The sequence below is a fragment of the Macaca fascicularis genome, chromosome 16 (genome assembly GCF_037993035.2).
Source record: "Macaca fascicularis isolate 582-1 chromosome 16, T2T-MFA8v1.1".
NCBI classification, from domain to species: Eukaryota; Metazoa; Chordata; class Mammalia; order Primates; family Cercopithecidae; genus Macaca; species Macaca fascicularis.
In genome coordinates, this window is record NC_088390.1 from 64,887,657 (window position 1) to 64,913,410 (window position 25,754).

Sequence of the window (25,754 nt, forward strand, 5' to 3'; positions counted from 1 at the left end):
CCAGCTACCTGGGAGGCTGAGGTGGGAGCACCACTTGAGTCTGGGAGTTTGAGGCTGCAGTGAGCTGTGATGATGCCACCGCACTCCAGTTTGGGCAACAAGAGTGAGACCCATCTCAAAATAAGTAAATAAATAAACAAATAATTTTTTTTCTTTTTTTAGACAGAGTTTCACTCTTGTTGTCCAGGCTGGAGTGCAATGGCGTGATCTCAGTTCACTGCAAGCTCCACCTTCTGAGTTCAAGCGATTCTCCTGCCTCAGCCTCCCTGAGTAGCTGAGATTATAGGCATGTGCCACCACGCCTGGCTAATTTTATATTTTTATTGGAGACTGGGTTTCTCCACGTTGGTCAGGCTGGTCTCGAACTCCCGACTTCAGATGATCCGTCCACCTCGGCCTCCCAAAGTGCTGGGATGACAGGCGTGAGCCACCGTGCTGGGCCATAATTTTTTTTTTTTTAATTTATTTTTTTGAGACGGAGTCTTACTCTGTAGCCCAGGCTGGAGAGCAGTGGCACCATCTTGACTCACTGCAACCTCTGCCTTCTGGGTCCCGGTTCAAGCAATTCTCCTGCCTCAGTCTCCAGAGTAGCTGGGATTACAGGCACGTGCCACCATGCCCAGCTAATTTTTGTATTTTTTTAAGTAGAGACCGGGTTTCTCCATGTTGGCCAGGATGGTCTTGAACTACTGATCTCGTGATCCACCCGCCTTGGCCTCCCAAAGTGCTGGGATTACAGGCGTGAGCCGCGGCACCCGGCCAAATATTTTTTAATATGTATTTTTTTTAAACTGCAAAAACAGATCACATTTTGTAGCCTGTACATGTAAAAGGGAGGCAGGGGCTGAGATCATGGTAACAGAGTTTTTACCAACGTGAACAGCTGTCCCTGCCCAGAAATGGCAGCAGTGCTTCGCAGTCATTGTGAAATTAAAACACTTCTCCCCACATTACTAGACTCACACACACACACAATCTCCCCTTCCAGAACCACTGAATTAATGCTTCAAATATTAACCTGACAAGTGAGTAAAATTCCAACTGAACATTTGGAATGATATATGCCAAAATATTAATGATGCTTTTCTAAAGCAGAAGGGGAATTACAAGAAACACTCCTTTTTTTCTTTCTTTCCTTTTTACGTTCTGTATTGTGTAAAATTTTGCTTACAATCTGTATGAACTTTGCAAACAGACCAAAAAAAAAAAAAAGTCATTTTTCAAGCCAGTGTGTCTGGGCTCCCAATAGTTTGCATGTTTGTTTTGGTCCTTTTAAGGAGGATCCAAGTCCGCGATGGAGAAACCATCAATTCACTTTTTCAAACGCCAAAACAACTCCGCAGGCGTGGGGGAGACCTATCTTGCAGCCCTGCCGGCCCAAGGCTCGGCTCCAGGGAATTCGGCTCACCTCAGCCCTACGGCTTTGCTCAGCCCCGTCTGCACCGCCGCCCCGTGGCCAAGGGCAGTACTGCGCCCTCCAAAAGGCGATGGCGGAGGAGGGGCCCGGGGCCTTGCCCCAGGGACAAGCTTCTTTCTGTACCACTGACCACATGGTAGTCTGCTGAAGTTTATGGACCCCTCTCTCAGTATAATGGCGCGTAAATATATAAATAAAATATATATGCTGAAAAGAAAACTAATACTGGTGAGATGATTCTCAAAACTCTTTATAAATGTGTAATATAATAATAGCCGTTTCATTATGGTTAATAACCAGCTCTAGAGGCAGGTCTCGGAACTCATTATTTTCTAAGCAGTGAGGAGTACACACGAGGTTTCAAGATATCCACAACCTGATGTGCCAGTGTCTGTGATTGTAATTGGTAACAAAGTTACAGGTACTGCTAACAGTACACTGTTAATACGAGGAAAAGCTAAATATTAGAAGTTGATGAAAGTCAATATGTAACTTTTTCCCATGCGAATTCGACTTACAGGCCCCTTAGGGCGCACGGACCACAGGTTAAGGCCCCCTTGAAGGGGCAAGAGTTTGGGAGAAGCGCCAGTGTGGGTTTTCAGTCCTGGGAGGTGAGCCGAGGGGTAGGCACGCATGGGCGCTCAGAAAAGGGAAGGCAGAGGCGCCTCTCCGGCTGGGCCTGCGGAGGGGTGACCCACACGCCCCTCCCCTCGCTTCCTCGGCCTGGTTTCACGCGACTGGAGGAAGTTAAAGACCCGCGTGGCTGAAGAGCAGCTCACAGTTCCCAGCGTCTGCTCCGGCGGTGTCCAGCGCCCAGAATGCGGCTTCTGGTCCTGATATGGGGTTGCCTGGTGCTCCCAGGTGAGATGGGGAGGGGGTCTTGGGAGGGATGTGGGGCTCACCCTTGGGGTCTGCAGGAGAAGGACCTCCTGACTGCCTGATAGCCCACCCCACCTATCCTCAGCCTCCTCAACCCTAGGGGAGCCGGGCGGGGTGGGGGTGGGGTGAGGTGGGGACGGCGCCGGGCCCCACTTGCTGTTTCTGGAACCTAGAGCCAGGTTTTCTCTCAGACCTGTGGGTTTCCCCTCATGGCAATGTGGCTGTGAGAGTTGCTTTGCCTCTCTAATCTTAATTTTTCTACCCTGTGCCAATCCTGGAGGCAGAGAAGACACCCCGTCTGGTTGCTCTGTTAAACTCAGCATATATTTGTTGAATCTCGGCTGTGCCTCTCCCCACAACCCTGAGAGATGGAGAATTATCATGTTTCGTCAATTCTTTTTTTTTTTTTTTTTTTTTTTTTTTTTTTTTTTTTGAGACAGAGTCTCGCTCTGTCGCCCAGGCTGGAGTGCAGTGGTGCAATCTCGGCTCACTGCAAGCTCCGCCTCCCGGGTTCACGCCATTCTCCTGCCTCAGCCTCCTGAGTAGCTGGGACTACAGGCGCCCGCCACCGCGCCCGGCTAATTTTTTTTTTGTATTTTTAGTAGAAACGGGGTTTCACCGTGGTCTCGATCTCCTGACCTTGTGATCCGCCCGCCTCGGCCTCCCAAAGTGCTGGGATTACAGGCGTGAGCCACCGCGCCCGGCATGTTTCGTCAATTCTTTTGCTTTCTTTTTCTTTACCTTCTAACACAAAATCAGGATGCATCCTACAACTGATGTCAGTTGTTCATTTGGCAATGGTGAGACCCCATCTCTACAAACAAACAAACAAATTAGCCAGGCATGGTGGTGCACACCTGCAGTCCTAGCTAGTGGGAGGCTAAGGTGGGAGGATCGCTTGAGCGCCAGAAGTCAAGGCTACAGTGAGCCATGAGCACCAGTGCCCTCCAGCCTGAGCAACAGAGTGAGATCCTGTCTAAAAACAAAACAAGGCCAGGCGCGGTGGCTCATGCTTGTAATCCCAGCTCTTTGGGAGGCTGAGGCAGGCGAATCACTAGGTCAGGAGATCAAGACCATCCTGGCCAACACAGTGAAACCCTGTCTCTACTAAAAATACAAAAAATTACCCGGGCATGGTAGCACATGGCTGTAGTCCCAGCTACTCAGGAGGCTGAGGCAGGAGAATCGCTTGAACCCGGGAGGTAGAGGTTTCAGTGAGCAGACATCATGCCACTGCACTCCAGCCTGGGCAACAGAGTGAGACTCCATCTCAAAAACAAACAAAACAAAACAAAACAAAACACCCAGAAACCCTGCTGGCTATCTGACTGTCAAATTCCATCTGAACCTAGAACACTCCCCCAGCCCCAATTTCTCAATGGGCCAGGGTTAGGGAAACAGCAACAGCCCTGCCCCAAGTTCGCCCAGAGTAGCAAGGAAGTAATGGCTCTTCCAAGGCTGTCCCCAGAAGGGATGACTGAGAAAAGCCTTCCTTCCTCCTCCTAAAATGGAAGCTCTGGCCTTGACCTTGGTACATGGAGCCTGGTTATTCCAACCTCCACTCCTGCTCTGATTTTAGGTTATGAAGCCCTGGAGGGCCCGAAGGAAATCAGTAGGTTCGAAGGGGACACTGTGTCCCTGCGGTGCACCTATAGGGAAGAGCTGAGGGACCACCGGAAGTACTGGTGCAGGAAGGGTGGGCTCCTCTTCCCTCGCTGCTCTGGCACCATCTATGCGGGAAAAGAAGGCCAGGAGACGACAGAGGGCAGGGTGTCCATCCATGACAACCGCCAGGAGCTCTCGCTAATTGTGACACTGTGGAACCTCACCCTACAAGACGCTGGGAAGTACTGGTGTGGGGTCGAAAAACGGGGCCCCGATGAGTCTTTACTGATATCTCTGTTCGTCTTTCCAGGTAACAAATATCTCTCCTTTCCCAGGCTAGGGACAGGAGCTGCAGAGGGAAGCGGGAGGGGCGGTGGGGCATAATCCTGGTGCAAACCTTAGGGGCACTGAGTCCTTAGGGAGATCATGCAGGTCAAGCGCTGAGCAAGGCTTGGGGTACAGAGGGAGCTGCATGAGTCTTGGCCATTCTTTCACTCTTGCTGCCCACGGTCACACCACTAGTAGATGTCAGAGCAGGACTGGACTCGGTGCCTTTCCTTTCTGCCCAGATGTGCTGGAAGGAGATTTCCATAGGCTGGGTACAAGATAGACATATCAGGGGATAAAGAAGACTCCTCGCCTGGTGTCAGAGATATTCCTGAGGCCTCCCGAGGCTGGGCCAACAATTGCTGCATTCCAGACCCAGCCCACAGCGTCACCTCAGCCCTGGTCATGCTGGCCTCACCCTGCATGTGCCCTCACCTCTGCCCTCCTGGCCTCCACCTCCCCAGATATTGAAGTCTAGCCACAGGTGCTAGAGTGCCTGGGAACCAGCCTCTGGGTAGTGTGCCTGAAGGAGAGATCGTTAAATGCAGGGAAACTAGAGGACCAAGGCTGGAGCTGTGGGAACTGGTAGAGGATAGAACACCTCTCTGGGAGCCCAGATCCCCACCTGGACCTGATGAACTAAGGAGAAAGAAGCCAGAGAGGGCCCAGGGGAGTGGGAGCCTTGGTCTGCTGGCCAGTGAGGGTGAAGTATGTCTTTGTATCCCCATTTCACAGATGAGGGACTGAGAGTCCAAGAGACTAAGTGATTTGCCCAAGATCTCACAGCAGGAAGTGGTGGAACCAGGATTAAAACACAAGTCATTTCCAGCTTTGATGTCTGCTTTATTCCTCTTCTAGCCCCATAGCTGGGACCTATCCCAATCCCAGGCCCATCCCTACCACCATATCCCCTAATTTTTTTTTATTCCCTTATCCATGGATCTTTAATTTGGGGAAATAAAAGTAAACTTGCCAAAAAGCAGCAGCATCAAACTACGTTGAATCTGTTCTTCATTATTTACAAGATTCTCTTATCTTTTCCAATTCTTATCAGTGTTCATATGTCATTTCTGCAAGTTATGAGCAAGTTCACCTGTGTTTTAGACTTACCCTCATTTGTAATTCTTTATTTGCGTATGATATGTGTATTGCTATATTATCCTCCTGTATCAGACTTTGTTGGCCTCTCTCTGATGGCAGTTGGGATATTGAAAATGAAGAAGACTCACGACAGTGGTGTGCTGGTAAATGTTGAGCAGGCTGGGGATGCAGATGCTCTCATTTTGTGGTGTTTTCCAATTTCTGTGGTGTCCATTTCTGTGGTCCAATTCCCATGGCCAATTTCCAGCCATCGACAGTTTAACAACGGTCTCACCAATTCCTGAAAAGTTGACAATGAGCTCTTGTGAGCCAGTGCGAGCCATCTCCAGCACACCATTGAATATGATGAACCATGGGAAGAATTTCTAAGAAAGTCAGAAAAAGACAGATGTACCCACTATCATTTCTTTTCTTTTTATTTATTTATTTATTATTCATTCATTCATTCATTCATTCATTCATTCATTTTTCTGAAATGGGGTCTCACTCTGTCATCCAGACTGGAGTGCAGTGACACAATCTTGGCTCATTACAACCTCTGCCTCCCAGGCTCAAGTAATCCTCCCACCTCAGCCTCCAGAGTAGCTGGGGCCACAGGCACAAGCCACTGTGCCTAGCTACATTTTGTTTTTTGTTTTTTTTAAGATGTGGTTTTGCCATATTGGCCTGTCTGGTCTCAAACTCCTGGACTCAAGCCATCTGCCCACCTCGGCCTCTCAAAGTACTGAGATTGCTGGTATGAGCCACTGCACCTGACCAGCCTACTATCATTTTCTTTTATTCATCTTTGTCTGAAGACCCTAGGCAATGAAATATGCAAGATTAAGAAGTATAAGGCCAGATGTGGTGGCTCACGCCTGTAATCCCAACACTTTGGGAGATCAAGGTGGGTGGATCATAAGATCTAGAGTTCAAGACCAGCCTGGCCAAAATGGTGAAACCCCGTCTCTACTAAAAATACAAAAATTAGCCAGGTATAGTGGCAGGCGCCTGTAATCCCAGCTACTCAGGAGGCTGAGGCAGAGAATTGCTTGAACCCGGGAGGCAGAGGTTGCAGTGAGCCGAGATCGCGCCACTGCACTCGCTGGTAGACAGCAAGACTTAGTCTCAAAAAAAAAGGAAGAAGTATAAATGTTGGAAAGGAAAACATAAATACTCTGCATTTGCAAAAGATTTTATTATCTACTTAGAAAAATCCAAGAATAAACTGACCTAGTGTTACATATTGAGTATCCCTAATCCAAAAATGCAAAATACTCCAAAGTCTGAAACTTTTTGTGTGCCAGCATCACACACACAAAGGAAATGCTCATTGGGGCATTTTGGATTTCAGATTTCCAGATTAGGGATGCTGAATCAGCAGATATAATGCAAATGTTCCGAAATCTGAAACACTTCTGCTCCCAAGCATTTTGGATAGGGGATACTCAATCTGAAGAAGAGAAGGTGGTGGACAAAGAGGGAGAGTCCAGGATGGCACACAGTCAGCAAGGACTGGGGAGGTGGCAGACAGACTTGGGAAAGTGGGGACTGGAGTAGCTCCTGGGGGGTTTGTTTTATCAGGCTTCTGCCCACTGTGCTGGGCACAGAGGATAGGCATTTTGCCCTTAAGGAGTCTCAGCCTAGCAGGGAGACCCAGTACACAAGAAATTGCAGTGTAAGTGAGCATTAGCACCACTGGAGGCATGCACAGGGGACTGTGAGTGCACAAAGGAAAAAAGATTCGCTGCTTCTGGGGAAGACATTTCAGAGGAGTTGACCTTGAGCTTGTGCTGAAGGACAGAACGAAGTGCTTCAGGCAGAGATGGAAACGAAAGCCATCGTACACAGAGGAACAGCATGTCCAAGGCACGGAGGTGGGCGGGAGGCTGGCTTAGTCGGGAATAGAGGACAGCTCTATTGGAGCACTGAACAGGGAAAGAGGCGAGGTTGACAAGGTGGTTCAAAGCCTGAGTTTTGTTCTTTGCTTTTTTTTCTTTTTTTTTTTTTCTTGGAGACAAAATTTTGTTCTTATTGCCCAAGTGTGAGCTGCCACGCCCAGCCTGAAGCCTGAGTTTAAGAGGCCTCAAAAGGCATACTAAAAAGTTGGAACTTCGGCTCACACCTGTAATCTCAGCACTTTGGGAGGCCGATTCGGGCAGATCACCAGGTCAGGAGATCGAGACCATCCTGGCTAACACGGTGAAACCCCATCTCTACTAAAAAATACAAAAAATTAGCCGGGCGTGGCGGCGGGCGCCTGTCGTCCCAGCTACTTGGGAGGCTGAGGCAGGAGAATGGCGTGAGCCCAGGAGGCGGAGCTTGCAGTGGGCTGAGATCCCGCTACTGCACTCCAGCCTGGGCGACGGAGCGAGACTCTGTCTCAAAAAAAAAAAAAGTTTGAACTTCGGCTTATAGGCAATGGAGAGCCACTCACTGTTCTAAGGCAGAGAGGGATGGGATCCAACACAGACTTTTGAGACAAAACTGGCATAATGTGAAGGGTGGCAGGGAAGAAGCAGGCTGAGAGGCAGGTGGGGACAGGGGAAACTGAGGGTCTGAGCTAGGCGAGAGGCCAGAGGGCTGCAGAAGGAGAAGACCAGGGATCTGCTGGAACCCGCCACGTGGCTCCTGGTTGGCCGAGGCGAAAGACAGCAGTGCTCCGTGCTGAGGTTGGGGGTAGGAAAGCTGCCAGCTCCTCCCAAGGAAGGAAAAGGGGTTCAGAGCGGTGCCGCCCCTGAGAGCAGCCTCTCCCTTTCCTCTAGGACCCTGCTGTCCTCCCTCCCCTTCTCCCACCTTCCAGCTTCTGGCTACAACACGCCTGCAGCCCAAGGCAAAAACTCAGCAAACCCAGCCCCCAGGATTGAGTGAGTGAATGGCGATTCCGCCCCATCCCTTGCCACCCTTCTTACAGAAGCAGCCAGTGAGTGCCTGCCTGGTACCAGACACAATACTTTATGACCACTTAGGTGTCCCCACAAGCCTGGGAACTGGGTCGTCCAGCTGTGGAAGTACAGGCTCAGCAGGGTTAGGTCACTCGCTTAGGGTCACACAGGAAGCGCCAGAGCCTGGAAGTGGTCACAGCCTGACCCCAAAGCTCGTGTTCTGTCTGTGCCATCCAGAGTCTCGGGGGCAAGCCAGAAAGGCCGGGCGTTGGGCCCTGACCTCTGGACTCATCCCTGCCACCCTGCCCTTCTTGGTCTCATGGCTGCAGAAGGAAGTCAAGACCTTACTGAGGCATGGGTGGTGGGGAGGGGGCACAGGATGGTGAAGGGAGGACCTGCCCTTCTGGTGAGGAAGGAGGTGACAATTGACTGTGACTGTAGAGGGAGGGCAGGAAAGTGGCCACTGAATGGTCACTGGAAAGGGTCATGGAAGCGAGGAAGGGGAGTGCTTATACCTCCCCACAGAGGGAACAGGCTGTGGGCCCAGAAAGAGACTGAACATCACACACAGCTGTGGGGTGTGTCTGATCTACGGTCTGCTTCCTCAGAATGGCTTCATCTACATCTGTTTGCTTACTGGGGTATCCTTTAGCTGGGGATGTTCTGAGAAATGGGTCCCAGAGAGGCTAGGGTTCAGGGGTCAAGGGTCAGAGGTCTGGGATGCTGGGATGCAAGGGTCAGGAAGGATGCTGAGGCATTGCTTTTGGACTTGTAGCTTCTCCTGGGCTCTACCCAGCAGGAACCACAGCCAAGCAGGGGAAGACAGGGGCTGAGGCCACTCCATTCCCAGGGACTTCCCGGTACGGGCACGAAAGAACTTCTCAGTACGCAGCAACCTCTCCTCATGCAGCGACCTCTCCTCCTGCAGGGAGCTCCCGCCCCCCAAAGCAGCTGGACTCCACCTCAGCAGAGGATGCCAGTCCAGCTCTCAGCAGCGGCAGCTCTAAGCCCAGGTGAGCCCCAGGTGACCAACATCACCTTTCAGGCCATCACTAAACCATAAGCTGCCTTTGAGCAAATAGGAACCCAGTGGTCTTTCCTCTAAGCAGACACATCCTCGTGTCATGGCCACAGCCTGCAGCACAGAGGGTCCCTCACAGGGACCCTTGAGCAGTAGACAGCTTGCACTATAGGAGCCAGCAGCTCTGCTGCCTGTCCAAGGCGAAGGGTCCACCAGGGTCGCAGTCCCCACCTCTCTCCCTGCCCCAGCCTCAGGGATGGTCCCCCCAGTTCGGGGGCTTTTGCCTATATACTTTGCACTAAGCCCTGTGCCAAGCATGAAAACTCAGAATCCAAAACAAAACAATTTTTTTCCTTACAACTGGAGTCCCAGCCTGAAGGATTGGTTCTTGGGGGTTGTAAATGCACTTGGCTACCGACATCCAGGCAGCTGCTGGCAGGTTCAGATCCTGCTGAAAGTGAATCCTGGGGTTGGCAACGGGAGCAGGGATCCCTCCCACGCCAGACAGGGCTGATGGGACATCGTGGTCCCTAGTGCCCTCTGATCTCCTTGGGAGAGATAAAGGACATGGCTTGACTCACAGTAAGAATGCCAGGATGCCCCACTTGCCTGTGCCAGTGACACCAGCCCAGATAAAGGCCACTGAGAACTTCCCCGCACACCACTGCGTGACCTGGCAAGTCGCTCATTGCTTCAGGTGTCAGTTTCTCCAGTGTGAAATTGAGCCACTCCTACCTAGTTACACAGGGATTGTGGAATTTAACAACTAACACTGACATGGTACCTGGCATGTGTCTGGCACTGAACTATGTGCTTTTCACATCCTGACCCATTTGATCCTCACCACAGCCATTTTACAAAAGAGGAAATTGACACCCTGGGCGGTTCAGTCACTTACCCAAGGTATAGGAAGGTGGTGGAGCTAGAGTTTGAATCCAGACAGCCTGGCTTCAGGGTCTGCACTAATTAAATAATGATTGTCAAGAGCCAATAGCACTAAATATCGCCCTCCCGCACCACACCCCCCACAAGTCTTTGCTGCATTGAATTGAATTCCACACTAGGGATTGGCTTTCTCAGCCTGTACTTGGGACCCCCAAAGGACATAGACTCTGGCTTATCTGGTAACAGCCACTAGGCTCCTTGTGTCTCATCTCCAGGGTGTCCATCCCAATGGTCCGCATACTGGCCCCAGTCCTGGTGCTGCTGAGCCTTCTGTCAGCCGCAGGCCTGATCGCCTTCAGCAGCCACCTGCTCCTGTGGAGAAAGGAAGGTGAGCAAAGGTGGGTGGCAGGAAGGTGGGAGGCTCACTGGACCAGGGACCTCGCTGAGACCTGCAGCTCCCCGTCTAGCCCCGGAAAGACCCTGTGGGTCTCAGGGTGTCTGTCTGAAATGTGGGCATCAGGAGCTATGGCCTCCCTTCTGAAGGAGCCACAAGGTAATCAACATTAGGAAAGCAATTCACAAGGGGAAATGGGAGAACGAAGGGTTCTCAGCTTCTTGCCTGTCCGAACTGATCAAACACTTCTCTACCTGTTGATCCCAGGGAATTCATGGCCAGCTCCTTGTGTGGGAACCAACTGCCAGGGGCAATGCAGGACCAAGCACTTGAACTTGAGCAGGACAGACACTGTAACCCCACTCCTGCCACTGGGTCTCTAGAGCTGCTCAGTCCCTTCCATAGGCTGGGGCTCAAATCCCAGCTCTGCCACTTTTCAGCTGTGTGAGCTCAGGCAAGTCATCTAACTGCCCTAAGCCTCATTTATCTCAAATCACAGATACACATCAAACAGAAATAGAATACAAGTCACAAATGTCATTTAAAACTTTTGAATAGCCACATGAAAAAGAGTAAAAAGAAATGAGTGCAGTTAAGTGTATTTTATTTTATTTTAATTACTTATTTTTTTAGAGATAGGGTCACACTCTGTCGCCCAGGCTGGAGTGCAGTGGTGTGATCATGGCTCACTGCAGCCTTGAACTCCAGGGCTCAAGCGATCCTCCTGCCTCAGCCTCCCGAGTAACTAGAACTACAGGCATGAGCCACTACGCCCAATCTAGTGAAGTTGATTTTAATAATGTACTTTATTTAACCCAATATGTCCAAAACATTCTCATTTTGATACGGAATCAATATGAAAATATCAATGATACATATTCTACTTTCATGTTTTTCATATTGAGCCATCAAAACCCAGTCTAATGTAAAATAGTCACATTTCAGTGCCTGATGGCCATGTGTGGCTTCTGGCTGCTGTGCTGGATGGCAAAGACTAAAAGGATTAACCAAAATCTCAGTAATAAGAGCTACCATGTGCCAGACACTATCCCCAGCTTATCTTGCTTATCCTCTTTAATCTCCTCCACACTGTGGAGTACACCTATTTTCCAGAGGGAGAAACTGAGGCACAGAGTGGTTAAGCAGCTTGCCCTTTGTTTGCATAGCTAGGAAGTGGTGAAGCCAGGAAGATAATCACAATGTCGTCCCCGTGGAGGTGGCCATGGGGGAATCCTGGGCCCGCTTTCCATCTCTTCCATGTGGCTCCTAGGAGGAAATGTGGGCTTTGTCCAGGTCCCCTCTGAGGAATCCAGGGTGGGAGCATTCCTGGTCACAACCTCAGAGCCACTTAGCACCTTGCCTCCCAAACTTTGATTGCCAGCTAGCAGCGGTGGCAACCCTTGGTAGCCTGTTAGAAATACAGACCCTGAGACTCTCACCTCAGCCTACTGAATTAAACTCTGCACTGTATGAAAATGTCCAGGGTGTCCTATGTGCACACTAAGGCTTAAGTAGCAGTGACCTTAGCACACAGATTTATTTTCCCAGCCAGTTTCTGACCCTCATGAGATCATCTCCATGCACTGATCTCAGAAGACTGGGTCATTCCCAAGGGGCTGAACTGGAAGGGGCTCTTCTGCCCATCTGGCTGCCTCCTGCCTCTGGGAGGCCCCTGCTCCCTTATGCAAGGGGGCCAGTACGCCTTTCTGGGCCGAGCTCCAGGCCATTCCCGGCTACACCTGGCTTCAAGGAGCTCCTGCTTCTGCATCTCTTTCAGCTCGACAGGACATGGAGACACAGAGGAATGAGAAGGTCTACCTCTCACACTTGGTAAGGACAGAGGCATAGGGAAGCCCAAGCTCAGATCCCCTTGGGGCTGCAAGTCAAGATTTCTGGGCTCTGCTTCTGTAACTTCCTACCTGGGCCTGCATGCCTGACCTGGAGGCAGCACTTGCTCCCCACCTTGGAGGAACCTCTGTGAGCCCGAAGACCAGTCCTTCAGGGTGTGAGCCGGACAGAGTGCCCGTGGGGGACTCACAGGTGGGAACCTGATTTCCCGCCAGGTGCCAGGCAGGGTGGGCACCAGGAGCCATGTGGGCATCTTCTCCAGGCGCCTTCTTTCCATGCCTCCTTTTATAATTACAGAACATCGGAGCTAGATCCAGAGGAAGCCTTTGAGATCTCTAGCCCAACCTTTCTCTCGGATTAAAGCAAATCCCCTTTCAGAATGCCCAGGGGTCAGGGAGCTGTTAGAGATGCACTCTCCAGGGCCCCAGCCCCCGCTGAACCCTCCAGGGGTGTGGTCCAGGGACTCTGGCAGTGCTACAGACTCTAGTGTGCTTTTACAAAAGATGAAACTGAGGCCCAGAGAGGGTAAAGGTCTTGCCCATGGTCACACAGCAGGTGGTGGCCCAAATAGAAAACGGGACCCAGATTTCTTGACTCCCTGCCCTTCTCTTTCCAGAACTCCCTGATGTTTTCTCTGAGCCTTCCTTGGCTCTGAGACCAAGGTGACATGGCTGCCCTAGGACCCAGGCTGAGGGTGGTGCTCTGGGGACCAGGGGCAAGAGAATAAGGGTCCCTGTGCCCATTATCTGGAGCAGGGAACCTGCCCCAAGGCTACTGCTGCAAGAAGAGACTGTGCCCTCCGAGGCCAGCACTCCAATGGAGGGGGCTGCAGCATTGCACTTCAGGAAACAGAAGCCTCTGGCCCCTCCTCCCTCCGCTGTTTACTGAGATGCCTCCACTCCATTCCTTTAAACACAAGGGCAGGAAAGCAGGGCTACCACTGCCTTCTTTCCTGGCGCCAGTGAGGACAAAAGACTCAGGCCTGATCCCCCAAGGATGGTCTGGGGTGGAAATGGGACTTTGGGCTGTGGCTTAGGAAGCAGCTGTTGCTGTGTCAGGAAGCTCAACAGGGCCAAAGGTAGCGGAGGGGAGTAAGGGAAAAGTCATGGAGACACATGGATGGACGGATGGTGGGTGCCACTGGCCGCCTCCACGTCCGGCCTCCTGCCTCTGTGGCCTGGGGCCTGGGTCTCACCCCACCTGGCTCCAGAAGAGGGGTTGGGGTCCAAGGATGCTGAGAGCACCTGTACCAGCCACAGCCCCCATGCTACTGCCTTCTGGCAACCCTGGGAAGGGCTGCTTTGGGCTTTTTCCTGCCTGAGGCACCTGACCCTGGCTCTGCTGAAGAGGGAGGGGACAGGAAGGGGCACAGGGCCAGCAGGTAGAGGGTCTCTAGGGGCAGCCCCTTGTTGAGGGAAAGATGGAACAGGGCCTCCCAAGAGGGTCAGAGGCAAGAACCTTGTAAATACGATCAGGTGGGAGCTTCTGCTTTTTCTTGATTATTTCCCTTGTGGCTTCTCCATAAGTTTTAGCAGAGTCTGGAGATGGAATTGAAGGGCTTTGGGGTTTTCTTTGCCCACATTCAGGTCAAAGAGGGAGGGGATGCATTACTCATACTCTAAGAGAACCTCACAGGGGTGTGAAAACCCTGAGGGAAGTGTTAGGGGTCAGACCAGCATTTTCTTTCCCAAAGAGATCTTGCTAGAAGGATTGCCATCCATCCATTCATGTCAGGGGCTTTATATATGCCATTGAATCCTCATCATTCCCACACGAGGTAGATTATTATCCGCCTCATTTTGCAGATGAAGAAATACAGGCTCGGCTTTGCAGACGCTGCCGCCGAGGAAAGTCCTGTACTACTAGCCATGATCAACCCTACCGTGTTCTTCGACATTGCCATCGACGGCGAGCCCTTGGGCCGCGTCTCCTTCGAGCTGTTTGCAGACAAGGTTCCAAAGACAGCAGAAAATTTTCGTGCTCTGAGCACTGGAGAGAAAGGATTTGGTTATAAGGGTTCCTGCTTTCACAGAATTATTCCAGGGTTTATGGGTCAGGGTGGTGACTTCACACGCCATAATGGCACTGGTGGCAAGTCCATCTATGGGGAGAAATTTGAAGATGAGAACTTCATCCTAAAGCATACAGGTCCTGGCATCTTGTCCATGGCAAATGCTGGACCCAACACAAATGGTTCCCAGTTTTTCATCTGCACTGCCAAGACTGAGTGGTTGGATGGCAAGCATGTGGTCTTTGGCAGAGTGAAAGAAGGCATGAATATTGTGGAGGCCATGGAGCGCTTTGGGTCCAGGAATGGCAAGACCAGCAAGAAGATCACCATTGCTGACTGTGGACAACTCGAATAAGTTTGACTTGTGTTTTATCTTAACCACCAGACCATTCCTTCTGTAGCTCAGGAGAGCACCCCTCCACCCCATTTGCTCGCAGTATCCTAGAATCTTTGTGCTCTCGTTGCAGTTCCCTTTGGGTTCCATGTTTTCCTTGTTCTCTCCCATGCCTAGCTGGATTGCAGAGTTAAGTTTATGATTATGAAATAAAAACCAAGTAACAAAAAAAAGAAAGAAAAGAAATACAGGCTCAGAGAGAAAAGGGAACTTGCCCACAGTGACCCAGCCTGAAAGAGGCAGAACTGGGGAAACTGACAGGTCTATGGGGCCAGCTGCAGAGCCCTCTGTGTCCTCCACCCTGCTGCACTGAAGTACAAGGGGTTTGAGGAATGAAGCCAAGCTCACAACCCAAGATTCCTCCCCCAGACTCAGGAGAAAGACCCTGGGACAGCTGCAGACCCTCGCTCCTGGAAATGAATAGCCTGCTAAGCTCCCATCAGAACTCAACCCGGCTTCCCAAGACTTCCCTCTTTCTTTACTATGTTTATTACTAGTACCTAGAAACAGGGGCTCTGATCTATATCTTGCATATTTAGCAACCCAGAAAATGCCTCTGTGCTTGCTGGAACAGGGTCGATCGTCCACAGTGGAGGCAGAGGGACAGGGGAGAGATGGAATCACACCAGACTTGCAGTAGTGGGCCTGGCTGCTGCCTACTACTGTGTGTGGTTTGGCCTCTGCACTGAGAGGCTCTTTCCTCAAACTCGGTCACCCAGGAACAGGTGACACTTCTGTAGCTGCTGGTGGTCCAGGGTCAGCAGTGGCTGGGTTATAACCAGACTGCAAAGCTGTAAATATGGACTCATGGGTGTGATGTCAGGAGTCCTCTGGAGTAGCCCCAGGTCTGCCCTGCACCAAGGCCCCCTCTGTCTTCACCATGGGCAGGGCTAGGAGGGACAAGAGCCCTGAGTGGCAGCATTTGGGAGTTGCCTTACCCCTCCCAGTGCCCCCATCACCACCCACATTTCCCCCAAGGAACTCAGCTCTAATCCTTTTCTCCAGAAGGCTGAAGATGTCATCCTGTGTTTCTTTCTTTTCTTTAGTTTCTGTTTGTTTGTTTGTTTTCTGTTTTCTGTTTTTGAGACAGAGTCTCGCTCTGTCGCCCAGGCTGGAGTGCAGTGGCGTGATCTCGGCTCACTGCAAGCTCTGCCTCCCATGTTCACGCCATTCTCCTGCCTCAGCCTCCTGAGTAGCTGGGACTACAGGCGCCCGCCACTAAGCCCAGCTAATTTTTTGTATTTTTTAGTAGAGACGGGGTTTCACTGTGTTAGCCAGGTTGGTCTCAATCTCCTGACCTCATGATCTGCCTGCCTTGGCCTCCCAGAGTGTCTTTAGTATATTTTTATCTTTTTAATTTAAATTTTAGAGAAACAGGGTCTCACTATGTTGCCCAGGTTGGTCTCAAATTGCTGGGCTCAAACAGTCCTCCAGCCTCAGCCTCCTAAAGTGTTGGGATTACAGGCGAGAGCCACCACACCCAGCCTTCATCTAGACATTTCTAACAAGAGATGGCTCAAACATCTACCTCTGCCCCCATCCCCAGAAGCTAGGTATTGAGTGAAGCTGGGGCCTGGTTAGTATACCACGAACACCAAGCCCAAGAGAAATGTGTCACACACCCTGCCAGGATGGCAGCAGGGTATAGGGAAAGAGCTTGGGTCTGCAGTCAGACAGTCTCCGGTATGAGTTCCAGCTCAGCCATTTGCCAGCTGTGTGATGTCAAGCAGGTTGCATTACCTTTCTGAGCCCCTATTGCCATAGCTCACATGGTTGTAAATAGAAAAGAGTGAGATGACATACCCCATAGATACCCAAAAAATGGGAGCTTCTTTCTCTAGCATCAGTGCCCATTTGACCATGGGATTCACTGTCCAGGAAACCTCAGGGCAGCCTGTGGCCTTGGGAGTCTTGGCTGGGGACCTTGGCCGGCTCCAGCCTCTGCTCTGCCCACCTGCTAGGGCAAGGCCCGAGATGGATGGGCCTGGCGTTCCTGATCTGAGGACCCATGGGAACAGCCAGGCCCGGGTCAGAATATGGGCCTCCCCACTGATCTTGGACTACCTCTCTCTTCCCTGGGCCGTGGTCTCCTCATCTGATAGATAATGGATTGCTCAGACCCATTATCTCATGTGCCCCTTGTTATTCAATGCATCTTTGGCATGTTCAACTTTGCTTTCTCCTGGCCTGTTACAAAGAACCTGCAGCCTGCATGATCTTTCTGCTTTAAAGGATAGAAAATAATGAAAACAAATCAGTCATTCCAGAAGTTCTCACTGGTTGAGTGGTAGGATGCTATTATGAATATTATAATCCCAAAGGACAAATTCTTACCTAGTTTTACAGCTGAGGAAACTGAGCTTCAGAGAGGTGAGACAGCTCGTCCTTCTTTGGACAAGGCAGGAAGGAAGGAAGTGGCAGAGGCATGCAGGAGCTTAATATTCTCCCCTCCCAGCACCTCCCTGCCTTGCCCACCCCTCCCACGTTTCCCTCCTCTTGCTTGGGCTTGGCTGGGCTCGTAGACCATCCCTGCTGCCAAGAACAGGCTGTTCTGACCAAGTCTCTGTTACAGCCACTGGGGAATGGCCGGGACACAGACGACGCCGTGATCAACATTGCAGGGTCCATGGGGCCTCTCACCATCCCTGAGCCCTCTCCCGGCCTCCACACAGAGATCCAGTATCTAAGCCAGGTATGGACAGAAGGGCCCTGGGAAGGGAGGGGCTGCAGAGCCACCTTGCCTGCCTCCACTCTGACAATTGGAGGAAGTGGAAGAAGGCCTTTTCCTCAGCATCTGCTCCCCAAACCCCACACCCCCGCATTCACCCACCTTCCCCATCACAGCCACAGCCCTAGCCCATTTCACCAGGGAAGCCAGGGCTTTTGACCTCACATCCTCTTTTTTCCGGTCCAGAAAATTCCTGAATAGCTTGTTGGGAGTCAGAGCTGACAGTCCTGTGGGCTGGCAGGAGGCCACAACTGTGCCAGAACCCAGCCTGGAGCCTTGAGGGCACCCCGGGGGAGGGATGGATTGGGGTCATGAGAGGCCATGAATCAAAGCCTGGGAGTTCTGGGGAGGAGAAGTTGTTAGGTCGTGTGCCCCTGCAAGTGGATGGAGGGCTGGAATTTGTGGAAAAGGCTGGGTGGACACAGCAGCTACCTGGGGACCACTCCTCACACCCCCTACCCCTTCATTTGGGTTCTGCTCTCCAAACCCCACTGTTGTCTTTACAGACTACAGAGGAAGAGGAAGCCCCTTCCCAGGCCCCCGAGGGGGACGTGATCTCGATGCCTCCCCTCCACACATCTGAGGAGGAGCTGGGTTTCTCGAAGTTTGTCTCAGTGTAGGGCAGGAGGCCCTCCTGGCCAGGCCAGCCGTGAAGCAGTGTGGCTGGCTGGATCAGCACTGATTCGTGAAAGCTTTCCACCTCAGCCTCAGAGTCCAGCTGCCTGGACTCTAGGCTCTCCCAACCCTCCCCAGGCTCTCCTCCTGCATGCTCCAGCCTGATCTAGAAGTGTTTGTCAGCCCCGAAGCCCAGAGCGGTGGCCTTGCCCTTCCAGCTGGAGACTGGGACATCCCTGATAGGTTCACATCCCTAGGCAGGGCACCAGGCTGCTGACCCTCAGCAGGGCCAGGCAAGGCTCAGTGGATCTGTCCTGAGTTTCTATCTGCCACAAACTCTCCTGGGCCTCATGCCCAGTGTCGGACCTGCCTTCCTCCCGCTCCAGACCCCACCTTGTCCTCCCTCCCTGGCGTCCTCAGACTTAGTCCCACGGTCTCCTGCATCAGCTGGTGATGACGAGGAGCATGCTGGGGTGAGACTGGGATTCTGGCTCCTCTTTGAACCCCCTGCATCCCAGCCCTTCAGGAAGCCTGTGAAAAATGTGATTCCTGGGCCAACCAAGACCCACCAAAACCATCTCTGGGACTTGGTGCAGGACTCTGAATTTCTAACAATGCCCAGTGACTGTCGCACTTGAGTTTGAGGACCAGCGGGCCTGATGAACGCTCAGACCCCTCCAGCTTAGAGTCTGCATTTGGGCTGTGACGTCTCCCACCTGCCCCCGTAAGATCTGCTCTGTCCGTGACACCATGACCCAGCTGGGCACTCCCCTGAGGCCTGCCTAAGTCCAAGCCTGGATCAGGTCAGGTGCACATTGCAGGGATAAGCCCAGGACCAGCCGAGAGTGGTTGCTTTCCATTCACCCTCCCTGGCCATGCCTTCTTGCCTTTGGAAAAATGATGAAGAAAACCTTGGCTCCGTCCTTGTCTAGAAAGGGCTACTTGCCTATGGGCTCTGGTGGCTAGAGAGAAGAGTAGGAAACCAGAGTGCATGTGGGTGTCTAATACGGAGGAGAGTAGGAACAGGGCGGATACCTGAAGGTGACTCCGAGTCCAGCCCCCTGGAGGAGGGGTCAGGGAGTAGGGGTAAAGTAGCACAACTACTGTTTTTTTTTTCTTTTTCTATTATTATTGTTTTTTAAGACAGAATCTCGCTCTGCCACCCAGGCTGGAGTGCAGTGGCACGATCTGCAACCTCCGCCTCCCACGTTCAAGCGATTCTCCTGCCTCAGCCTCCCGAGTAGCTGGGATTACAGGCACGCACCACCACACCTGGCTAATTTTTGTATTTTTAGTAGAGACAGGGTTTCACCATGTTGGCCAGGCTGGTCTCGAACTCCTGACCTCATATGATCCTCCTGCTTCAGTCTCCCAAATTACTGGGATTACAGGCGTGAGCCACCGCGCCTGGCCTTATTTCTTTAAAAAGTGAAATTAAGAGTTGTTCGGTATGCAAAACTTGCAAAGATGGAGAGGAAAAAGAAAAGGAAGAAAACATGTCACCCATTGTCTCACCAGAGACTATCATTATTTCATTTTGTTGTATTTCCTTCCACTCTTTTCTTCTCCACATAATTTGCCGGTGTTCTTTTTACAGAGCAATTATCTTGTATATACAACTTTGTATCCTGCCTTTTCCACTTTATTGTTCCATCACTTTATTCCAGCACTTCTCTGTGTTTTACAGAACTTTTTATAAATAAAATGTTCATCAGCTGCGTATTCCATCCTATCAGTGTGTCTCAGTTTATTTAACCAATTCTTTATCACTCGATATTTTAATTTGCTTCCATTTTCACTATTGTAGATAAGTGTGGGTGAATATTTGCCTGGGGCTTTATCTGCATTGGGAGATTTCTTTCTCTTTTTCTTTCCCTTTTTTTTTTTTTTTTTTTTTTTTTGAGACAGAGTGTTGCTCTGTCGCCCAGGCTGGAGTTGAGTGACGCGATCTCAGCTCACTGCAACCTTCATCTCCCTGGCTCAAGCCATTCTCCTGCCTCAACCTCCCAAGTACCTGGGACTACAGGCATCTACCGCCATGCCCCGCTAATTTTTGAATTTTTAGTAGAGACGGGATTTCACCATGTTGGCCAGGTCTTGAACTCCTGACCTCAAGTGATCCGCCTGCCTCGGCCTCCCAAAGTGCTGGAATTACAGGCATGAGCCATTGCACCCGGCCGGGAGATTTCTTAAAAGGATTTGCATGCGTGGTAGTGCCAGGTCATAGGGAGTGAACATTTTTGAAGTGACTGACACCTCTTGCTAAACAGCTATCTGGAGTGGCAGCACCAATGTCACTCCCGCCAGACCCTTGCAATCAATGTTTCTTGAAGTCCTCTGCACCTGTCCCTGCTGGAAAGGCAGGAGAAACAGTTCAATAATGGCCCTGTGGTCAGAACCTCAAGGGCCTGGGGTACTGGGTGGAGGTGGAACTGGTCTGATGAAGCAAGAACAGCTCACCAGAAGGTGCCAGCCTGTGCCCGAGGCCCCTGCACTGGGGTTGCACCAAATACCTTCTCCTGGTGGAGAGTGAGCTCCCAGGCCCGAGCTCTGTGTGCTGCACCCAGGCTCCAGGCACCGTGTGTACCTACCAAGGTGTTTGGGATATAGGGAGCAGCAAGTTTCAGATGGTCCCAAATCTTCTGCTGGGACCTGGGCACACACACTGTCAGAATGCACCTTAGAAGGGCATCAAAAGCAGGCTTCGCCCATGAAAAATCCCTTGGCTGGGGTTTCCCTGGAAGGAAAGAATCCTCCTGTCCTCTGAATCTCTCCACTGGAGCCAGGGCTTCCTGGGAACCAGAAGGCGGTCAGCTGGGCCATCCCACTCCCATCCCTTGCCCATTCGCAGACTAGGCTAAATAAATTGACATCGTCTGAGAGGCAGAGTTCTCTCCCGGACAACCTAAGATTGCCATCCGTGGAATTCCAAGTTTCAGTGGATTTATGAGACATGCAAATATTACTCAGAGACACTGTCTTATTCTCAAAGTACCACCAAGAGGTCCCAGCTCCCTCCTGACAGGTAGGGGAGAAAGACCACTCCCTTACCAGTTGCCACTTTGAATCCCCCATTTTGATACACCTTGGTTTTATGTTTGTACTTGAAGACTCAGAGCTGCAGTATTTGGTATTTACGTGAGATTCTATTCATTCCCCCTTAAACAAAAAGAAGCAAAAAGTCACCGCTCACCTATCCTGAGAATGAGAGTTTCCAGTTTGGAGACTTTTCCTGGGAGGTGAAACTTCAGAAAAAAATGGAGGAACATTGAAGAATTGCAAACATTTAGTTTTGCCAAATTAGGACAGTAAATATAACAAAAATAATAAACTATCATTTACCAGTCCAGCTATTTCCTTAAAAGAAACTTTTTTTTTTTTTTTTTTTGAGATGGAGTTTTTGCTGTGTCGCCCAGGCTGGGGTACAATGGCACAATCTCGCTCACTGCAACTTCCACCTCCTGGGTTCAAGCTATTCTCCTGCCTCCCAAGTAGCTGGGACTACAGGTGTGCACCACCATGCCCGGGTAATTTTTGTATTTTTAGTAGAGACAAGGTTTCACCATGTTGACCACGCTGGTCTCAAACTCCTGACATCAGGTGATCTACCCACCTCGGCCTCCCAGAGTTCTGGGATTACAGGTGTGAGCCACCGTACCCGGCCAAAAAGAAACATTTTAACACCAAAATGGATTATTTAAGGCCTCTTTCCCCCTCCTTACTCTTAACAAATAATTGGATCTTATGATTCTAATCGCTTGAGGTCTGTTAAGGAGAAATTTGTAAATTCATCCAGGAAGTAGGCAAGGGAGGTGCATTTAGGGGGAAAGAAAACAGAAACAGAGAAGGTGGAAAGCGCCTAAGACATGCAAGGGGCTGTGATGTGCTTTGGGGGAATCTTCCCAGGAGCAGGGAAGAGCTCTCTGCCAGTATCACTTCAAGGTGTGGCAAGCAAGCACCTCAGGCTGACAGCTGGGATGGCACCATGGGGCTGGATGTGAGTGCCGAGGCCCTGAGTCTGATGCAGAGCAGCAGATCTGCCCATCTGCAATGACACACAGGCTGGGACAGAAGAGACAAAGCCAGTGGCCCTTTCCTTATTGTCTTTTTTGCCTTTTTCTGGATTAAGTTCTATTTTTGTTTTCTTATGCCATTCTTTCTCCTTCTACAGTTTGGAGGTTATAGCCTCTATTTTGAATCTTGAACTTTGTATTATACATAGATTTTCAACAAAGACTACAGTTAATATCCTCACAATCCTTAATTTTTCCTTGAATAATATAGGATTCCCAAACCCTTTAACTCCCATCACTCCCTCCTATCTTGCAGACCATTGTCTTCCAGTTTTTAATTCTGTCCTTTCTCTTTCTTTTTTTTCCCAACAAACTGGACATCATTGTTAATTACTATTTTTAACAGCTTTATTAAGGTATAACTGGGGATGGGCACATTAGGTCATGCCTGTAATCCCAGCACTTTGGGAGACTGAGGCGGGCGGATCACCTGAGGTCAGGAGTTTGAGAGCAGCCTGGCCAACATGGTGAAATCCCGTCTCCACTAAAAATAAAAAATTAGCAGGGCATGGTGGTTCATGCCGGTAATCCCAGTTATTCAGGAGGCTGAGGCAGGAGAATCGCTTGAAACCGGGAAGTGGAGGTTGCAGTGAGCCAAGACCGCACCACTGCACTCCAGCCTGGACAACAAGAGTAAAACTGTCTCAAAAAAAAAAAAAAAAAAAAAAAAAAGCATAATTGGCATTCAATAAATTGCACGTGTTTAGATTATACTATTGGATAAGTTTTGTATTATGTATATACCTGTGAAACAGTCACCACAATCAAGATAATGAATATATCCATCACCCCTAAAAGTTTTCTTCTGCCCCTTTGTAATCCTGCCTCACTCCCATCCTCATTCACCAGTCAATGGGCATTTGGGTTCTCTCCAGTCTGGGGCTATTACAAATTGAGCTGCTATGAATACTCATGTACAAGTCTCTTTGCGTGCTATCGCTTCTCTTGGGTAAATACCTCGGAGTGGAACATCTGGGCCATGTGGTAGGTATCTGCTCATGCTTTCCAAAGTGGTCATAACATTTTGCATTGCCACCAGCCATGTAGGAGAATTCCAGTTCCTCCACTGACACTCGCTACTATCAGCCTTTTTCATTTTAACCATTCTAATAATTGTATAAACTGCACCAAAATTATAGCTTTAATTTGTATCTCCCTGATAACTAATGACTTTGAGTATCTTTTTGTGTGCTAATTTGCCATCCATTTATCTTCTTTGGTGAAATTTCTGTTCAAATATTTCGTCTATTTTTATTGAGTTTTGAGAGCTCTTCATATATTCTAGAAATAAATCCTTCGTCAACTGTGTGATTTACAGATATCTTCTCCCAGTGTGTGACTTGTCTTTTCATTCTCTTAAAAAGGTCTTCTTAGCTTACTGCACTGAAAAAGGGGAAAAAACAATGTCTTTCACAGAGCAGAAGTTTGACATTTTGATGAAGTTCAGTGTGTCAATTTTTTCTTTTATGTATCATGCTTTTTGGTGTTGTATCTAAAAAATCTTTGCCTAACCCAAGGTCACAAAGATTTTCTCCTATGTTTTCTTCTAGAAGTGTTATAGCTTTAGGTTTTACGTTTAGACTTGTGATTGAACTTGAGTTAATTTTCACATATGTGTGAGTATGAGTTAAACAACTTCTTCTTCTTCTTCTTCTTCTTCTTCTTATTCTTCTCCTTTTCCTTCTCCTCCTCCTCCCCCTCCCCTTCCCCTCCCCTTCCCCCTCCCCCTCCCTCTCTTCCCCCTCCCCCTCCCCCTCTTCCTCCCCCTTCTCCTCCTCCTTCTTCTTCTTCTTTTTCTTCTTCTCTCCTCCTCCTCCTCCTCCTCCTTCTCCTCCTCCTCCTTTCTTCCTTCATCTTCTTCCTTTTTTTGTGTATGGCTATATCCAACTATTCCAGCACCATTTGTTAAAAAGATTACCTTAGGCCGGGCACGGTGGCTCAAGCCTGTAATCCCACCACTTTGGGAGGCCGAGACGGGCAGATCACAAGGTCAGGAGATCGAGACCATCCTGGCTAACATGGTGAAACCCCGTCTCTACTACAAAATACAAAAAACTAGCTGGGCGAGGTGGTGGGCGCCTGTAGTCCCAACTACTCGGGAGGCTGAGGCAGGAGAATGGCGTAAACCCGGGAGGCGGAGCTTGCAGTGAGCTGAGATCCGGCCACTGCACTCCAGCCTGGGCCACAGAGCGAGAGAGACTCCGTCTCAAAAAAAAAAAAAAAAAAAAGACTACCTTGTCCTTCCTTTACTGAATTGATATTGCACTACTTTGAAATCAGTTAAACATATTTGTGTGGGTCTGTTTCTGGCCTTTTCTGTTCTATTGACCTATTTATCTATCTTTATGCCAATAACACATTGTCTTGATTGCTGTAGCTTTATAATATGTCTCAAAATCAAGTAGTATAAATCTTCCAGCTTCGTTCTTTGTCAAAATTGTTTTTGCTCTTTTAGATTTCTAGTATTTCCATGTGGATTTTAGCATCAGCTTATCAATTGGTACCAAAAAAAGCTTGCTAGGATTTTGACTGGGATTACATTGATTACATAGATCAGTTTGGGGAGAATTGACATCTGAACAACATTGATTCCAACCCATGAATATAGTATAACTCTATTTATTTAGGTCTTTATCTTAATTTGGGCTGCTATAACAAAGTGCTATAGTTTTGGTGGCTTCTAACAACAGAAATCTATTTCTCACATTTCTGTAGGCTGTAGGTCCAAGATCAGGGCACCAGCATGACCAGGCTTTGGTGAAAGCCCTCTTTTGGTGCATTGAATTCTTATGATTTTATGTTGCCTTGGCATCCATTTTACATATAAACTGGACTTTCTCATATCAGAAGCAGGGCTTAGTCATCCTTGCCACAGTTTTCAGGTATCTGCCCTCTCGCAGTTCCTCAACATGGTCGATCCCAGTTCCTGCTTTATACAACCACTTCCTGGTGACCACCTCTCTATGAGACAGCTAGATACGACCTATCTGACTTGTACTACTGACCCTCTTACCCCACATGGACTGTGAAAATATGCCACAGTGACTACCTCACAGTCACAGCATGACTCCACGGAACTCGTGCCTGCTTGTTCTAAACCCGTCAATTAGAACTCCCTACGGGAAACTTACTTGAGTAAACTCCTGGACTCCAATAAAGGCTTTGGCCCAAGGTCCGTCACCCTCTCTCTCCTGCTCCCACCCACTGGTTGAGCTCCTTGCCACCTCCAGACTTCCCACTGGGAACCAGTAGACGCCCCTAATGTCTCTGGGAAACTGTAAGTAATAAATGTCTTCTGTTTCATGCATTTGGGTTTAACTTTCTCATTGTGTCTCATCTGACCTACACACTGTAACTTAACTTTCCCCTGATTGGGGCTCTCCTAGAAAATTGCTATCTCAGACTGTGCGCAGTAGCTCACACCTGTGATGCCAGCACTTTGGGAGGCTGAGTCCAGTGGATCACTTGAGGCCAGGAGTTTGAGACTAGCCTGACCAATATGGTGAAACCCGATCTCTACTAAACATATAAAATTAGCCGGGCATGGTGGTGCGTGCCTGTAATCCCAGCTATTCGGGAGGCTGAGGCAGGA

The 25,754-nt window shown here is 49.8% G+C and overlaps 1 protein-coding gene and 1 long non-coding RNA gene across 21 annotated transcripts; one reads left to right on the forward strand and one right to left on the reverse strand.

The window, feature by feature from the left end:
- The first annotated feature begins 2,194 nt into the window (after positions 1-2,194).
- CD300LG (CD300 molecule like family member g) lies at positions 2,195-19,821 on the forward strand. 20 transcript variants are annotated; one of them, XM_015438555.4, is made up of 8 exons: positions 2,195-2,278; positions 3,876-4,211; positions 8,074-8,175; positions 8,969-9,206; positions 10,375-10,487; positions 12,271-12,323; positions 17,319-17,438; positions 17,981-19,821. In XM_015438555.4, the coding sequence occupies exons 1-8, from the start codon at positions 2,236-2,238 to the stop codon at positions 18,092-18,094; spliced, it is 1,119 nt and encodes a 372-aa protein (XP_015294041.3). In that variant the 5' UTR covers positions 2,195-2,235; the 3' UTR covers positions 18,095-19,821. The 20 variants fall into 20 exon arrangements, with proteins under 20 accessions (XP_015294041.3, XP_073875870.1, XP_073875871.1 ...); XM_074019769.1 differs by having other exon boundaries at positions 8,990-9,206; XM_074019770.1 differs by having other exon boundaries at positions 8,993-9,206.
- Positions 7,267-17,157, reverse strand: LOC141408828 (uncharacterized). Its single transcript, XR_012425912.1, has 2 exons — positions 17,081-17,157; positions 7,267-10,471 (listed from the first exon to the last, which is right to left on the reverse strand). It is a non-coding gene; the product is annotated as an uncharacterized lncRNA (long non-coding RNA).
- Positions 19,822-25,754: the final 5,933 nt, after the last annotated feature.

Coding starts and splice junctions, on each gene's coding strand:
- CD300LG (XM_015438552.3), top strand. CDS start 2,236: ATGCGGCTTCTGGTCCTGATATGGGGTTGCCTGGTGCTCCCAG. Junction 8,176..8,968: donor AACCCAGCCCCCAGGATTGA/GTGAGTGAATGG, acceptor TTGGACTTGTAG/CTTCTCCTGGGCTCTACCCA. Junction 12,324..14,146: donor AGGTCTACCTCTCACACTTG/GTAAGGACAGAG, acceptor CTCATTTTGCAG/ATGAAGAAATACAGGCTCGG.